At 40.0% G+C, this 14243-nt stretch overlaps 1 protein-coding gene across 3 annotated transcripts in view; it reads right to left on the minus strand.

Moving 5' to 3' along the window:
• The window catches only part of RHOBTB3 (Rho related BTB domain containing 3), a 53138-nt gene that overhangs the window by 8506 nt on the left and 30389 nt on the right, over positions 1–14243 (minus strand). For 2 of the 3 annotated variants that reach the window (XM_058726720.1, XM_058726712.1), the window contains exons 8-10: positions 13436–13556; positions 8824–8997; positions 4826–4992 (exon numbers count right to left, since the gene is read on the minus strand). In XM_058726720.1, coding sequence (XP_058582703.1) covers positions 4826–4992; positions 8824–8997; positions 13436–13556 — 462 coding nt within the window. Of the gene's footprint in view, positions 1–4825; positions 4993–7526; positions 7708–8823; positions 8998–13435; positions 13557–14243 lie in introns of those variants that run through there. The other variant, XM_058726729.1, reaches the window with a different exon arrangement.

Raw genomic sequence — 14243 nt, forward strand, 5'->3', positions numbered from 1 at the left:
AAATGAAGAACAAGCTCCAGTTGCTGGAGCGGCTAAACGTCTGAAGCAGGGGCACCTGCACCAGGAGTTAACAAGACTGGCTGAGGTTCCTGAGGATTTGGTTTAAGCTTTTAATCTAAGGTCACGGCCTTCACCAATTGCACTTCTGTCTGGGTTGCAGAGATAAGATTCTGGTTAGCAAAGGTACACACTTGGCCAAATATGAACACGTGCACCTGAGGAGCAAACCAAAAAAATAGTTTTTGAAGGAAATGTCATCAACCTAAAGTATGAGTTTCAACGTGTTCATATGTCTCTGAGAAGGTTCTATCTGAACAGTTGCTTCAAACTAGGATATACTGTAACAGTGAGCAGGATTTCCAGCATATTTCTCACTCTGAGTTTCAACAGCTAATGGAAGGGAAAGTTGGAGCAACACAGCTATGACATCATCACCTTTGTGCCAGTCCAGTGAGATCCATCTAACCACTCAATTCAGATTACAGTAACTTGCTGGCAGACAGCTTCGATACAGGAGTATAGTTCTGTTTGTTATTACTGCAGTAAAACATACGTAACATAAAATTTACCATTTTAGCCTTCTTTAAGGATACCAGAGGCAATAAGTGCATTCATGTTACTCTGCAACCGTCACCACTATCTATTTCTGGAATGTTTTTACCATCCCAAACTGAAACTCTGTACTCAGTAAATAGTAACTCCCCTTTTACCCCTGCCCCTAGTCCCTGGTAACCACTACTCTATTTTCTATGAATTTGACTATTCTAGGTGCCTCATAAACACTGAATTAGACAGTAGTTATGCTTTCTCTGTTTATTTTACTTAGAATAATGTCCTCAAGGTTCATCTATGTTGCAGCATGGATTAAAATTTCATACCTTTTTAAAGCTGAGTAATATTCCACCGTATGTCCATGCCACATTTTATTTATTCACTCATCTATTCATGGGCATTTAGGGTGTTCCCACCTTTATGCTAAGTATAGCTCTTAAAAGGGAAGCTCAGGGGCGCCTGGGTGGCTCAGTCGGTTGAGCTTCCGACTTCGGCTCAGGTCATGATCTCACCGTCTGTGAGTTCGAGCCCCGCGTCGGGCTCTGTGCTGACAGCTCAGAGCCTGGAGCCTGCTTCAGATTCTGTGTCTCCCTCTCTCTCTAACCCTCCCCTGTTCATGCTCTGTCTCTGTCTCAAAAATAAAATAAAAAACATTAAAAAAAATTTTAAAAAAAAGGGAAGCTCAAAAATATAAGCAATAAGTAATGAGAAATTGAAGAAAAATTTATAATCTCAAATCTTAAGGAGGAAACTCCAGTATTGCTCTTCTAAAAAGTTATAACATGGGAATATTTTCACATGTAAACCCACAGGTCCCTCTGATTTTCATTATACAAAATCACAAATTCTGACACTTTGTGCAAGACACTTTAATTCAGCTATGACCACGTAACATTTTAACAATTTTTATTCACCTTATCTTTTAGCAAATGTGAGTGATCTCAAGGAGATAGAATAAGAATGTGCAGCTATTTTAACAGAAGCCAGCAGACTATCAGATGATTAACCCAGAGAAGATAACCCACAAATAAAAGTTCAGAAAATGACCTAAGGGCTGTGACTTTAAATAGAACGAAGATCACTGAAATGAATAGCTGGCTATAAAAACATGGTTATAATGCAGAATTTTATTTTTGACCAAGATTTAAGATGTCACAATTGTAGGCTTTTAGCCAGAGACAGAATGCATTTCACTGTAAGAACTACTTTTCTGGAAAAATATGTGCTAGGTTTAAATTGAAATAAATAACAGGATAAAAATACTATAAATCAAATGCTATAGCATTTAATAGTTCTGTGAAGAATAATAATGGTGGAGAAAACACCCAGAAACTCACGAGGAAAAGGCCAGAAACCAAACTGGTGGCCTAAAGCAGCCAAATATTAATGCATAGATCGTAAGTAAGATAAGGAGTTTAAAACTTTAAGATGAGAGTTAACAGGACTTCACAGGAATCACCAATGTTTGGCTAGATAGGATTTAAAAGGGAGTAGGGCTAAGGAGATCTTTACTTCAATTCAGAGAAATTAATCTGATTTAGGGAAAGAAGCTTCTTTTGTATTTTAGAGTCCAACTTGATGGACAGATACTAACCTGAAGGTAGAATCATGGTAACGAACCCAGAAAGGTTAGAGAAGGCCAAGTAACAGAACACCAAACTGCTCCACCACATGGAAGGTATGAAGGGCGCTTTCCTGATAAACACTACAAAACTAGCAGAGAGGATAACAGAGTGATCGGAAACCTTGCTTATTCAGAAAGCTACTCAAAGTCTAATTCTGCTAAAAGACAGTTTCCCCTTCTATTAGAGAAACAATGAAGCAAAGTTTAACTAAATTTTGACCAACAGTATGAACTGGTTGGTGAACTAAAGCCTCAAACTAGGAACTTCAAAGACAACTGAGCAAGAAAATTATCCTATTACCTTGGATTTGTAAATCGCCAAGTTAGGGACCAGAATAGAATAGACTAGAATAAAGGAAGACTGGTAAATGGAGACTTAATCCTAGAAAATAGAATAGTCTTCAGAAACAAAGAATAAAATTCCAAAGGAGTTGGTATCTTACACTTTTTATTTTCACTCTTTTTAACATTTATTCATTTTTGAGAGACAGAGAGACAGTGTGAGTTGGGGAAGGGCAGAGAGAGGGAGACACAGAATCCAAATCAGGTTCCAGACTCTGGGCAGTCAGCTCAGCGCCTGATGAGGGGCTCGAACCCACAAACTGTGAGATCGTGGCCTGAGCTGAAGTCAGACGCTTAACCGACTGAGCCACTCAGGCACCTCTGGTATCTTACACTTTTAAAACTGAAGAGAAATAAGTAAAGATAATTACATAATCAAAACCACACAGTCAGGGAAAAAATGTCTGACAAAACAATCATCAATGACACTGGTGAGGAAACATATACGTATGTGCACGTGTGCATGTGTTTGCGTGTGTTTGGGGGACGGAGGCACCTAAAAAATCCATGCAAGCACACAAGAAGTTCTTTGAACTAACAGGATACGACAAGATAAGGAAAGAGAAGCTCATGAGCATGTTTTTTGTCTCACAGACTTCTTAGAATAGTATGAAAATGACACACCAGAAATGAACTGAGGTTGTGAAAATACTAAAAAGGACAAAAGAGAAATTTTAAACTAAATCTAGAGGGTAGCTATTTATCCCACACTCAGTGTAAAGATTATTACAAAGATCAAAGTTACTCGGTGTTGTGGGGTTTTTTTCTTTTCTTTTTGTTTTGTTCTCTTTTACTTGCAATAGGAATTACTACCAAAGTCTACTCACTGGGCTAGAGACCCTTGCGGTGTTGGCAAGACTTGCCCTCACGCAGCATACTACACTTGTGCATTCATCGGCCAGCCAACAGCCTCAGCCCCAAGCTCCAACCATGTGCAAAAGGTTACTCGGTTTTGTAAGTTCATTTTTATTTTTAAAATTAACTGCATACAATGTTGAGATTTGATTGTGAAAGAAATGAACCCCAAAATCATTAAGGAGACAGTAAGATGCTTTAAATGAATTCCATCTATACCCAGAAATATACATGTTGCTTAAATGAATTCATCCCAACCTGGAGGCAAGCGTTTAGCTGTCAGAGTCTGTCCTTGGCCCCAGTATGTGGCTCCATTTTAGCAACCTGAAAACAAAGTGATTATATTTTTCTAATTTTGGATATCAAAACTGATAGGGATAGCCAATATGTTGTATGCCAGATAATATTTTACAAAGTCCTGATAGTCTCCAAAGATGGATCAAATATATTCCTGTAAAAGAGACCAGAAGGTTCAGCTCACTGTAAGTTCAATATACACCATTATATTCCATGACTGCTGTAAGCCCTAAAAATCTCATAAGACAGGGGATAGAATGGTAGAATAACCAAGGGTAGGTTGACATGTCTGGATACATTTCTTACTCCTAGGAATAAAAGAGTTGGAATGAGGAAACAGCAGATTTCTGACTAACAGTATCTCCAAATTCCAGAAGGAGATTTCAAAAAGGCAGACTGAGTTTATTTATAGATCTGAGTTTATTTATAGATCATATTGTAGGATCTTTGTACCTGCAGTTATTCACAATTAGCTTAACTATGTAAACTCTGTTCCCTAGAATGTGTAGGAATACAGTCCTTAAAAACAAAATGGCTCTAAGCTTAGAAGAAGCCAGAAAGTACAGTGTGCTGGAGTGACTGTCAACTGAAACATTTTTACTGAATATATTCATCATACCACGAGCCAGATCAACAAAAGGCGTTTGCAAAGATTAATGAGGTAAACCAATACTTCCTACAAACAACTGGGAACTTCAAAACATGTCCATGAAGTGGAAGGATGGATGAATGAACAAATAAATGAGTTTAGCCTAACCATCTCTATCAGTGTGTACAGACCAATTCTATCATTTGTCTTTCATGAACCCTAAAATGTGATTGGGGGAAATGCAATGTAAATTCCATTTCCTATAATGCCTATATGGCATAGTAAAGCAACATATTTAAATAACTCTAATAGAGGCTGCCATTCAGTTGAAACATTTCCTATCAGCAAATTTGACCTCCTTAGAAAAGGACTGTGCAAAAATCATATGCTTCAAAATTGTCTAGCCACAGAAATTGCTGTGAGGGCACTTTACCCTCATTTCACCAAACTTCCAGACTAAGACAAACACTAATAAATCTCTCCATAAGCAGAAACATTTTTTAAGTATAATTTTTAGAAGATTTTTTTTTTTTAAACGAACAACCAGATGCATAGGGGCCAATTACCTTGGCTTTCTTGAGCAGGTCAACTATATCCAGGTTCATGGACGCCAGTTCCCTGCTTGGCATGCTCTGCAGCTGTGTGATGATGAACAGCTCACAGATGTGCTGCAGTCTGGACACCTGATACATCTCAGCACAGATCAGAAGACACATAGCCTGAAAAATGCCAGCTGATGTGGGAAGGGAAATAAGAGAAAATGGACAATAAAGCCATTTCTTTTATGACCTGAAACAAAATAACAACAGGCAAACCACCACCAACAACAAAAAATGCTGACCGTATCATCCAATGCACAATAGAAGGCACAGAAAAGCTTTGAGGAAGTGAGTCTGCATTATACACTATTATGCCATTTTATGTATTTTTTTAATTTTAAGATTTTGTTTTTAAGTAATCTCTACGCCCAACACGGCTTGAACTCACAACACTGAGATCAAGAGTCCCACTCTCCACGCACAGAGTCAGCCAGGCACCCCTATTAGGCCGTTTTAAAAAAAAAAATAATAATTTAAGCCTTTACACTCCAGAGTGAATCTTTTCGATGTTTTTTTGTTTGTTTTAAGTTTATTTATTTATTTTGAGAGAGAGAACAGGCAGGAGAAGGGCAGAGAGAGAGGGAAAGAGAGAATCCCAAACAGGCTTCACACTGTCAGCGCAGAGCCCCCACAGGGCTCTATCTCAAGAACTGTGAGATCATGATCTGAGCCGAAATCAAGAGTTAGAAGCTTAACCGAATGAGCCATCCAGGCGCCCTCATTGTTTTTTCGTTTTTTTTTTAATTCTTCAGAGAAGGGGAATCTACAATTGCCCTTAATAACCAATTCTCAGGCTACTGTGTAATTCCTTCTGCTAGCTAAACTAAATCCTTGCAAATTTTTCCTCTCTTGCCTTTACTTCCAGGTTTGTTTATACTGTGGTAAAACAAACATATCATAAAATTTATCATTAACCATTTTAAAGTGTACGGCTCAGTGGCATTGAAGTACATCCACATTGTTATCTACCCATCACCATCATCATCCTTCTCTAGAACCTTTTTCTTCCCAAACCAAAACTCCGTACCCATTAAGCAATAACTCCCCATTTCCCCCTTCCCCTAGCCCCTGGAAATCACTCAGGTTATGCTATTTTAATTAATTATTTAAAAAAAATTTTTAATGTTGTTTTTTTTTTATTTTTGAGAGAGACACAGAGACAGAGTATGAGCAGGGGAGAGGCAGAGAGAGAAAGGGAAACAGAATCCAAAGCAGGCTCCAGGCCCTGAGCTGTCAGCACAGAGCCCGACATGGGGCTTGAACTCAGGAAACAAACCATGAGACCATGACCCTAGCTGAAGTCAGCACTTAACCAACTGAGCCACCTAGGCGCCTCTTGTTATTATTGTTGTTTTTTAAACTCTTCCTTCTAAGTGATTTTTCAGGTAATTCTCCTTCTAATCCCTCCTTAAATTCCTCACATTGTTTTGTAGCTAGGAAACAAGAACACTGTGTATGATCAATACTTAACTTAGATTATCTTTCTTTCCCAATGCAAACATTTTAGTATCTGATCTACTTTTTGACTATTCATTTTGACTCACTTTCTCCCCACACCTTTTACCGACTTTTAAAGTGCTTTGTCCTAGGGGCGCCTGGGTGGCGCAGTCGGTTAAGCGTCCGACTTCAGCCAGGTCACGATCTCGCGGTCCGTGAGTTCGAGCCCCGCGTCAGGCTCTGGGCTAATGGCTCGGAGTCTGGAGCCTGTTTCCGATTCTGTGTCTCCCTCTCTCTCTGCCCCTCCCCCGTTCATGCTCTGTCTCTCTCTGTCCCAAAAATAAATAAAAAACGTTGAAAAAAAAAAATTTAAAAAAAATAAAGTGCTTTGTCCTATAGTTATTCGCACTTCTCTGAGCATTTTTGTAATTAGTAAGAGAAAACCTAAAATTTGAAGCTTCAATTACTCTAGTGGGAGGATGATTGAGAAACGAACTTTTCTTTTCTTTTTTTTATTTATTTTTAAATTTTTTCTTTTTTAACGTTTATTTATTTTTGAGACAGAGAGAGATAGAGCATGAACGGGGGAGGGTCAGAGAGAGAGGGAGACATAGAATCCGAAACAGGCTCCAGGCTCTGAGCTGTCAGCACAGAGCCCGACGCGGGGCTCGAACTCACAGACGGTGAGATCATGACCTGAGCCGAAGTCGGACGCTTAACCGACTGAGCCACCCAGGCGCCTCAAAACGAACTTTTCTTATTTTAAATGTGGGTGCAAGCTTTTATTTAATATACAAACTTGCCAGTACGAAAATAATGAAATAAACAATAACACACCTTCGGATGAGAAGTGATCTTTCCTTTTTATCAAGCAAAAATGATAAGCAACTCTTTAACACTGACACTAGCAACAGTTACTGGCTCCAAAGTACTGTACAGCTCGCTGCAAGACCAGAATTCAGTTAAAAAAAGGAATTTTCGGGGCGCCTGGGTGGCGCAGTCGGTTAAGCGTCCGACTTCAGCCAGGTCACGATCTCGCGGTCCGTGAGTTCGAGCCCCGCGTCAGGCTCTGGGCTGATGGCTCGGAGCCTGGAGCCTGTTTCCGATTCTGTGTCTCCCTCTCTCTCTGCCCCTCCCCCGTTCATGCTCTGTCTCTCTCTGTCCCAAAAATAAAAAAAAAAAAATAATAAAAAAAAAAAAAAAGGAATTTTCTGGGGCGCCTGGGTGGCTCAGTCGGGTGAACACTGGACTTCGGCTCAGGTCATAGTCTCAAGGTTTGTGAGCTGGAGTCCTATGTCGGGTTCTGGGCTGACAGCTTAGAGCCTGGAGTCTGCTTCAGATTCTGTCTCTCTCTCTCTCTCTCTCTCTCTCTCTCTCTCTCTCTCTCTCTGCCCCTCCTCCACTTGTTCTCTCTAAAAAATAAACAAACATTAAATTTTTTTTTTCTTTTTAAAAAAGGAATTTTCTTTTTTTTATCTTCTAAACCTTTCACTAGAGGGCTCATGACTTGTTTAAAACTTAAGAGCTTTTAATAACACACTGGGAAATCTTCCAAATCTAAAAATGAAAGCAATAAATCTGAAGAGAGGGATGGTCTGAAATGTATGTTTTCTTTTTATCTTCGCTAGGCCAGGTTCTGTTATCAAGGTCACGGGCTCCTGAATGAAGTAAACCACCAGATTTACTCTGGTCCTGTTTGTGGTGGGAGCCATCTGGTGGCCAGAGGACGAAGACTAATTAAAGGGGCTTCCTGCATCCCAAGGCTCTAGGCCTTTTGAAAGGATTTTGCAATTTCTCCAAGGACCCCCTCCCCTCTGCTTCCCCACCCCACCACCACCGCAGCTGGAAAAAACCTACAAGATCTGTTCTAACCTACAGCTGCCAAAGATGATTAGTTCTTAGACAAATATAGTCTTAAGTCAGTGAGTAGGGAAATAAATCCTATAGTCCACTAGGCATCCTAAACATCTTAGATAAAGTTTTTGGACAAGTTAGCTTAAGGAGAATATGACTTTAAAAGTCAGAAGAAGGCCTTAAAAAAAAAAAAACCCACATTCTCTGGGCCACAGATAACTAAGGGGGGGGAGGTCTCAGAATATCCAAAGTCCTTGAAAGTGCCTCAATCAGAAGTTAGAGCCATAAAAGCAACTACCTAACCCTCTTCTCTCTATGGAAGGATAGTCCTCCAAGGAGCTCTCTGTCCCAATCTATAGAATTAGAGTAGTCACTGGGGACCATCAGACACCTCCATTTCTAGGGTGCCCACAGAATCACCACACTATTGGTGCTGGCTGGGACTTATGCCTGAGTCTGAAAGCCTGAAAGAGGTATCCAACCACTGCTCCTCCACCTGAGCTGACTGAAAACTCTCTGTTATCCCAACACCACCTCCACCTGATTAGCACATGCCATGATGTCAACTCTGATAAGTCTTACACAAAAACAAATTTCACAGAATGCAATTTGTCAAAATGAGTGACAAGGAAATAAAGAATTAGGAGATATTACTCAATATTTATACTGCTCACCTGGGCAACAGGAGTCTGTGTATAGATATTCTAAGAATGACAAGAAAGTCTCTTTGGAAACTCCATAAACTGGAATCAGAACACTCTTTGCTTCCATGTAATTCCCATTAAACATAGCTGCCATCACTTCACAACGGGCCACCAGGATGGCCCTGTGGGCTGGCACTGTTGTACCTGCAAGGTTCAAAAGGGAAACAAAGTTAAGTTACATAAACTTGCAGAATTCTTAGTCTAGCAATTGTCCTTTTGATGACAGTGGTATTGCATTAAGCACAGCTAAGCTGATGTCAGAAAGCAAATTTTGGGGAGATGACCAGCATTAACCAGAAACGTTTTAGTTTTTATTTGAAAAACAAAGAGTTCCAAAAATGACTCTGAAACCAACAATTAGAAGACAGGAAATTAAGACTGGCAATTATTTGCTACTTAGTTCATATTTTCTGAAGACAGAAACACTGACATGAAATATTTTGCTTCCTATTTTTATAATGAAACATGTATCCTTTGCAATTGGCTTGAAATACCATCACCCATTCTTACCCATGTGCCTCCCAAGAAAACACTGCCATTGCCCGTCTTGGACACACTCAAAGAGCAGGTCCTGGCCAGCCTTCCCCTTATCAGAAACAAGAAACTGTAGAAAGTGAACTATCCCTCAGCTTAAGCAGTCCATGTATTACAGCAAGTATGGTGAGGGGATCTTTTATGGAGTCAAGGGGAGCATTTCAGACCTTCTGGAAGACTTGGGATGGGAATGACCTAGTCCCCAGGTGTCTCTCCAGGGTACCACCTCCTCGGGGAACAGTGCTGCTTCTGGAAGAACTGGAGCTCCTTTAACTTTTAAAGGCCCCTCAGCCCATACCCTTCACTGAAGCTCAGGAAACTACACTGGCTCTCTAGTGAAAGCCTGCTAAGGTCTGCAGCTACTGTGCCACCACACCAAGGCAGCACCAGATGGCACATGGGTGGAGAAGCACTTTTCACCACTCCCACCACCTTAGAAGACCACGAATCCACAGCAGCCTTCAGTTCAGTCTAGATCAACTTCACACACCATTTCTGAGCAGCCACCATGAGCCAATCACCGTGTTAAGTATTAAAGATACAAAGATGAGGAAGACAAAACTACCCTGCTTTCGGGCAGTCAAGCTTTTAGTTTGGTGCAAGACACCACAGCCGGTGTGAATGACAAAGACTTCCAAAAAGTATGAGCCAAACCACTCCACTCTGCCCAAGAGTCTTCACCTATACATCCTTAAAGTCTCCTACCTCTCAGGAGCATATATTCTTTTCTAAAATACTTACAATGATTGGATTACTCAGCCTCTTCAGGTCCAAGCAAAACACTTTAAGGTTCAGAAAAGAAGGGAAGAGTTCCACCTAAGCCCAGTGACTTTCTCCAAAGTCAGTACGATTCACAAACAATGCCCACCATTGCCAATTCTGAGCTCAGTGCCTAGAGCTATGATTTGCACAAATGCACCTCCCACGGAAGCAGGGAGAAGAGGCTACATAATAGTGAGCACTGCTAACGGGCCATCACACACCTGCTAGCAGGCATCATCCCCTCTTTGCTCCTTCCCTTCCCTGCCCTTTTGCCATTAGGCGGCCTGTGTCCACCGATGGGTGGTTTCCACGATTAAACATGCTGGAGAGCTCTGTACACAGCAATTGACAAAGAATTCAAACAAGTAATACAATTGGACTTGTAATTCTAAGGTTTAAAAATATTAAGTAGTGAACTATTGAAGAAAGAGAGAAGGAAAATGAGAGGCATTGCTTAATTTTATAGCCTGTTATTTGGGTTGAGAGGAGGGATTTAAGACTGACCAAAAATGCCAAGTGGACAGGAGATGGGGAAAGAATTTGATAAGTAACCTTGTAATTTTAACAGAAATTTTCCATTGATAATATAGTTCCAACAGTTACAAAACTAGCAACAAAACACTCATCAAAGCATTTTCAGCCCATTTCAAGCTTGGAATTTGGTTTGGAAAACTGTTATATCTTCAGTTAAGAAAACCACAACTTCTGTTTCTCACCTTTTCAAACTACTGTTCGGTATTATAAATTGTTCTATTGTGAAACTGTAACACTATACCTCAGTACAGTCACATTTTTCAACATAGTATATAAACTGTATAAATATAGAAACACTGTATAAAATATGCTGAATGAACACAATCCAGGGCTTTTATACCAACCAGCAGTAAGATAAAGCTGAAGAATTAAAGGAGAAAAAAAGCATCAATTTTCTAGTTAAAAGATAAACATGTTCTTTGAAAATATCAAGGCCTAAAGTAACTTTCCTTTTGTAGTATTTAATTTCTGTTAGTTTTAGACTTAAAAAAAAATTTTTTAATGTTTATTTATTTTGAGCACGAGTAGGGGAGGGGCAGAGAGAGAGGGAGACACAGAATCTGAAGAAGGCTCCAGGCTCTGAGCTGTCAGCACAGAGCCGGACTCGGGGCTCAAACTCATGAACCGTGAGATCATGACCTGAGCCAAAGTAGGACACTCAATCAACTGAACCACCCAGGATCCCCAAAACTTTTTTTTTAAGAAAGAATGTTTAAGACCGAAATAAAATTTAGAATCCCAAGTTTTCTAATAACGCAGATTATCAAAGATCTTTGTTTTTATTATATATTAAAATAAAATCCTACATTTGTCATACCTTCTTCACATTACTTTCCAGGTTTCAAAAATCAAATTTTTAGGATGTTTTTGTTTTACTATGAAAACAGGAAACTTGCCTAGGACAAGAGAGATTTAGAGTATGTACCATCAGGCCTTTAAATATACCTTTATAATAATGCACCATCTCAATCCTCATGACTGCTCTACCAGGTAGAAATCAGTATCCCCATGTTATAGGCAAGGAAACAAGAGACCAGATATAAAGTAAAGCAGCCACACCAATATGTCAAATATGCACCCATGCAAGATCCCAACCGGGTCTTTCTAGTCCTGACCACTACCCCCTCCACAAGCTTAACACTAAAAATGACCTTTTAGAACCTTATGGTTTACCTTCATCACTCTGGAAACGAAAAGACTTAACGATGCAAGCCACGTTAAGTGACTGCCCTAAGAACACACTCTTGTTGGAATGCAGAGCCAAGGCTAAAGCTCGAGTCGCAGACCTCAGGTTCAGCCTTCCTCCAGAGGGGACAACACTGTTCCTTTCTGCACACTAGAGCTCCCCTCCTCAAACTCTTCAGAAGCTAAGCTTGCCTCTCCTCCCACAGGTGGCCAGATGGCAGAGAAGCTGTTGCTAGACCCTGCTTCCACTCATGCCTGCTTGTCTCAGCTCCTGACTCCTTGGGAGGCCTTGGTTTTGGAGCTGATGAGAGACAAAGGACAGCCCAGGAGCTGAGCATCAGCACAGCCCACAGCAGGCCCTCCCACACCTAACCTCCGCATAGGTAGGGGCCATGGGCAGGTGCCCACAAAAGGGTTAGGAGGTAGAATTGTGAGAGAAAAGCAAGAGACTATAAGGAGAAAGAATTCTCCACATCATTGCTTATTTCTTTTCTCTTAACATATGTTTTCATATGTTGCATATTCCCTTCGAACATCTTTTCGGTGGGTTACATTAACATGATGTTTGGTGTGAAGGCTTCCTAGGCAAATTATAAGCAAATGCGGTCTCTTGTTAGCTTCCTCCCCCCCAAATCATTCTTTATGTATTTCAAGGTCACTCTTATTGTCCCATTCTCAATGTCTCATCTCACATTTCAAACAGCACTGACTGTAGCTTATCTGAAGGCACTTGGGAAAGTTTCCAATTCCGTCTTGGCCAGTGGCCAAAGTTAAAATGAATCTTTCTGGGGGAAAATTTTAAAAGGCAAGTGACTATTAGCTGCCATCCATTTCTATCATAAAATTAGCATCATATCTTGCTTTTAGTAATAGCCCACCTGAAGTTCTATTTAATACATCTGGAAACAACCCCTAGCCTTCTTGCACAGTTAAAGGTACCTGACTATTCATTTTTATGATTATGCTTTTAATCTACTCAAGTGGCAAAATCATCCAAGTGAATAATCAATAATGGGCATTAAAACAGCTTACCGTTATTAAAATTAGGCAGCATTACTTTCCTACAGAGATAAAAAGCAACTCTCAGTTGCTCTGGTGATAATTCTCAGAGTACTGTGACGAATAAGTGTAGCAATATCTACCAATGCCTAATGTAAGCCGGGCATGACCCTCAATGCACAGTTAGTTCCTTTTGCTCAAATAAAAAGAACCGAACCAGTTACAGGTAATACAATGTAAAGGGGGCTGGTTTCAGGTGACTCAAGAAGTAGCATCTTAAAGAAATACACAGACAAAAATATACAATAAGGTGATATTACAATTCATTCCATTGCACACTGGTCCCTAAAAGTTAATGAAGCATATGTTAAGGGTAAAAAAAAAAGTAGGAAAATATAATTTTCTTTCACTTCCCTAGATTCTGCTGCAATTCAAACAGTACTAATCTATATCTGCATTACAGAACAGTCATTTCTTCATCTAAAATATTCAAAGCTGAAATAGAGAGTTAGGTAAGAAAATAAGGAATAAAAACAAGTAATGAACTTTGCAAAAAAATTAACCATACCTTGTATTTCAAAGACAACATCAGCAAGCATTGGTTTATTAAGGAAAAACTTCAGGGAAGTGTTATAAAACCACAGAGGTTTTCTGGCTTGATAAGTTTTGCAATTCCTTAGACAATTTATCTATAAGAGAAGACAAAAATACAAAAGGAAATGTACAATATGCTTTGGTAATATATATAGGTTGGTTAGAGAATCTGGAAAACTGTACTGAAATGTCTGAAGAAATAAGGATTACCTAGTCTACAGCATCTCTGATCATAGCTGTCAGGGGAACTTGCCCTCAAGTATGGCATGTGCTACATGAGAATAAGCCCTGTGCAGTATTCTTAGCAGTGAGTGAACCGGCTAAATGAAAACTCACTTCGCTGGCTGAGACACGTGGGGTCCCAAATCCATGCAGGCCTCTGTTACCTGGGAAACAGACAACAGTCCAACCTCCTATGAATGCCTAGTAAAATATGTTTACATACAACCTGTGTGTTTGTTCACTTTAAGAAGGTACATACACAAAAATTTGTTTGTAATTTAAAAGAATACACATTTCCCCCATCAAATCATGTCCTACTAGGATCAACATTAAAATACCTGAGAGTAATGAATAGGTTCATCTCCATCTTAATGTATAATCTTATAATCCTAAGTGTCTTTCTACCCACAGCTGGGACTCCTGGAATCTATAAAAGGTTGCCTGGATCTCCTACCCAGAGTTCCAGAGAACCTCTTCCATGACTACACCTATCTGCACTCTCACATCTGCTTGCTCTAGATGGTGGCCTCCAATAATAGTGGTCGTGTGACTTAGCAGTC

The sequence above is a fragment of the Neofelis nebulosa genome, chromosome 1 (assembly GCF_028018385.1).
Source record: "Neofelis nebulosa isolate mNeoNeb1 chromosome 1, mNeoNeb1.pri, whole genome shotgun sequence".
Lineage (NCBI taxonomy): Eukaryota > Metazoa > Chordata > Mammalia > Carnivora > Felidae > Neofelis > Neofelis nebulosa.